We start from the raw sequence: 3,324 nt of genomic DNA, 5'->3' as shown, positions 1-3,324 counted from the left end.
CTGCCCAAATACCACAGCCCTCATAGTGTGCTCAGATTGAGAGTTGGCTCTCTCACAGCTCCCCCAAGGAGCACAAACAGAGCATCAGGGAACAAAAGCAAGGTGACAGGGGCTTCAGGAGGTTGAAAGAGAAACAGAAAAAGACACAGATATGTTGGTATCAAGAGAAAAGCCATCTGGAGCACTAACCATGGCTAGTCACTCCAAAAAAGAGTCCTATGTACAGTACTTACAGGTTATGGGCACAGATGCCACATTCATTGTCATAAGTAAATCCGTCTGTGCCACAGACTGGGAGCAGGATCCTTGGACAGTGTATCTGGGCTTTACCACCCTTAATCATTCTTGATGGGTATTGACTGCAATCGATCTACAAAAAGCAGGAGTGTCAAACCTGGGGAAGTCCTTGTACTCTGAGAAAAACCCCCGCGTAACCTCCTGCCATGTCTTTTATGCTGGGATGCTGAGATAACAGTAGTGCTACGTCTCAGTTCTCTCAAAACCAGGTTGAGTCAGTTCTGCATGAATCCTCTCATGCCCAGAAGGAGCTGCACAGCACTGCATAGTTTGTGAGATGCCAAATCACTAGGGTAAGCAGCTCAGTCAATCCCAAATGCAAGGTATGCCAGAAAAGCAAAAAAAGAGAAAACATAGTCCCCTTTTCATACTGCAGTATAGATATAAACAAAACACAAAAATAGTGAAGGAATTTGAACTTTGCTGACAATGCATTTGAGGAGCATCCTCAAAGGAAGATCTAAGTCCAAACTGACCAACTTCCATATTTACGTGTTGGCATGCCCTAGACACCAGCTCTGGGACTTCTTAGCTGATACCCTCAGATCAAAACTTCAGGTGTGCTCCATATACCAGAACATATCCCCACCCCAAAGGTTGGTGTAGGTATGAATTCGTAATGAAAACTCTGTGCCTAGCTCCCATGCAGCCCATCTGCCAGGGCTGTGCAGGCAAGGGTGGGCCCAGAGGACACCTGCCTCAGGGCAGATGGGATTTGTAGTCATCCTCAACACAAGGGGCTGACAAGACTTAATAGACATGTGGAGAAAGCCACGCTTCAGGCCAGCTCACTTTCAGAGTAGATGTAGCCTCAGGGAACCTTTCAGTTGATACAGCTAAGAGGAGAAATATGCCTTATATGGAATACTTACCTCAGAAGTCTCCTGTCTGCATTTTCCATTATGCTTTTTGCCAACGTGGGTCCTGTGTTCTCTGGAAGAGGGAAACAATAAAGTTGAGGAACTAAATGCTTAACCTCTTGGTTGCAGTCACGTGCAAAATGAAGCAAACCACAGCTTCAGACTCTATAAGAGTGTATCAGAATAGCTACATTACTTTACTCATTAACAAGCTCATCACATCTTCTCATAACATGCAATTTAAAGCAATATTCTGAACTATTCCTTCCTCTGCTCAGTCACCACCCACCCCACGGACTAATCCAAGGAGCCGCCATCTGATTCTTCAATGTTTCCCCTCATGAGCACAAAGAAGGTATCAGAAGGAAATTCAAGGTAAATCCAAAACCAGTCCTGTTTCTAAGAGACTTGAAGAAATAGGCATAAGCAGAAATGCAAAAGGATAGTTCTCAGGACTGCAGAGCATTGCTGGCTACTTAGAAGGAGTGCTCTACGTATGGCACTTACCCATTGTGGGCACAGATCCCACATTCATTATCATATGTAATGCCATCTGTGCCGCAGACTGGACTCAGGATCCTTGGACAGGATACTAATACTTTGCCTTCTTCATTGGTTGCTGTTGGGTACTTACTGCAGTCAATCTGTCAAAATAAGGAGAATTAGCTCTGGTGGAGCCCTTGTCACGTGAGAAAAGTTGATGCAAAACCTTTTCATTCTGTATCCCAGCCTCCATTATTTCTGCAACAGGACAAAGCCCTGATACACCGAAGCTAAATCTTCAATCAGAAATGAGCTTTCTGAATATCATCCTAGTTCTCTAGGAGTCAAGAAAAAGGACTATCTTGGAGAAGGGATCCTTCAGGCAGAAGAACATGTACAAAATTCTGGGCCCATTCTCATGAAAAAAATGGTCTTGAATTTAGCGGGAAACATTTTTCACCAGCTGGAAATCTGACTAATACTGTTTTGGTTTGTGCTGGTTTTCTCCCCACTTCTCCAGCTCTGTGATTAGTTATTACTTCAGATTCCCTGTAGTTAAGCACAGGGTTTGAAAGGATAGAGAAAAAATGGTTATCTATCAGTTGGAGAATGAACTTTCTACATCCCAGAATTTTGGTGCCAAAATTCATTTCATATCCATCTCCTTTCTCCTTCATCGGTTTGGTGTGGTGTGCGAGGGGTGACTCTCACTTTGGAGCAGGGAGAATGCAAAATCCACCCTCACTGTGCAGAAAAGCAAAGCATGGACTGGGACCCTTGTAAGCCTTGTCATATGGGCCTCTTGCAGTTCCCTCGGGAAATCTGTGGGGTTCTCAGGATTCTATTAACAGCCCTAAGAGGTGGATTTTTTTACTTCTGTTGTACTTACAGTGACAATCTCCTGCTTGCATTCTCCATCATATATTTTGCCAATGTTGGTGTGATGTTCTCTGAAAGAAATGCTTTGGTTAGGAAGCCTTGAGAATAACTTTTCTCATTACACTCTAGGCACTGGGATGAGAAAGCAAGGTCCCACCCGCCTTGTGGGACACTACAACTGCTTCACTTGTCTGAATGCGCCCCACAGATGGTAGCAGCAAATGCATGGTATTTCCATATCACATGGTAATTAAGTGTTAGGAGTAACTAGGTGTTGCAAGTAACACTTTGATCTGTTCGTGGCTCTGCTCTGGGTTGTCCTCTGGTTCTTTTGTGATTCCCCTCATGAGCACAGACAGAAAACGGGGAAGAAAACTCAGGCTGGCTGGAGAATTACAAACAGCCAGCTCCAAAGAGACCTACAGAGACACCTGCCTTAAGAAAGACTAGTGTTTTACAGTGTTTTCTGAGAGCCTTAACTATTGCTAATTTTCCAGAAGGATGTTCTATGCACAAGACTTACGCATTATAGGCACAGATCCCACATTCGTTGTCGTAAGTGAAGCTATCTGAGCCACAGACTGGTTGCAGTATCCTTGGGCATCCTACCAGGACGCGATCATCTAGTACAGTTCTTGGGTACCTACTGCAATCAATCTGTAAAAATAGCAGGAATAGAGAAAAAAAAAAAAATCAACACATTTTCGATATAAAAACATAACACTCTTACGTAGTCTGCTTACTCTCCCTCAGCCTTTGGGGACAAATCCATCATCAAACTATCCACTATCAAAGTGGAAGCCAG

At 43.9% G+C, this 3,324-nt stretch overlaps 1 protein-coding gene across 1 annotated transcript in view; it reads right to left on the bottom strand.

Moving 5' to 3' along the window:
* SPINK5 (serine peptidase inhibitor, Kazal type 5) overlaps positions 1-3,324 on the bottom strand; it is a 10,347-nt gene that overhangs the window by 4,633 nt on the left and 2,390 nt on the right. The window contains exons 5-9 of the mRNA XM_009333510.1: positions 3,043-3,176; positions 2,530-2,590; positions 1,665-1,801; positions 1,170-1,230; positions 234-370 (exon numbers count right to left, since the gene is read on the bottom strand). Coding sequence (XP_009331785.1) covers positions 234-370; positions 1,170-1,230; positions 1,665-1,801; positions 2,530-2,590; positions 3,043-3,176 — 530 coding nt within the window. The remainder of the gene's footprint in view (positions 1-233; positions 371-1,169; positions 1,231-1,664; positions 1,802-2,529; positions 2,591-3,042; positions 3,177-3,324) is intronic.

This window comes from Pygoscelis adeliae, unplaced genomic scaffold, assembly GCF_000699105.1.
Source record: "Pygoscelis adeliae isolate BGI_AS28 unplaced genomic scaffold, ASM69910v1 Scaffold431, whole genome shotgun sequence".
NCBI lineage: Eukaryota > Metazoa > Chordata > Aves > Sphenisciformes > Spheniscidae > Pygoscelis > Pygoscelis adeliae.
The sequence above is the reverse complement of the archived record's forward strand: the minus strand, read 5'-3'. Positions and strand labels throughout refer to the sequence as shown.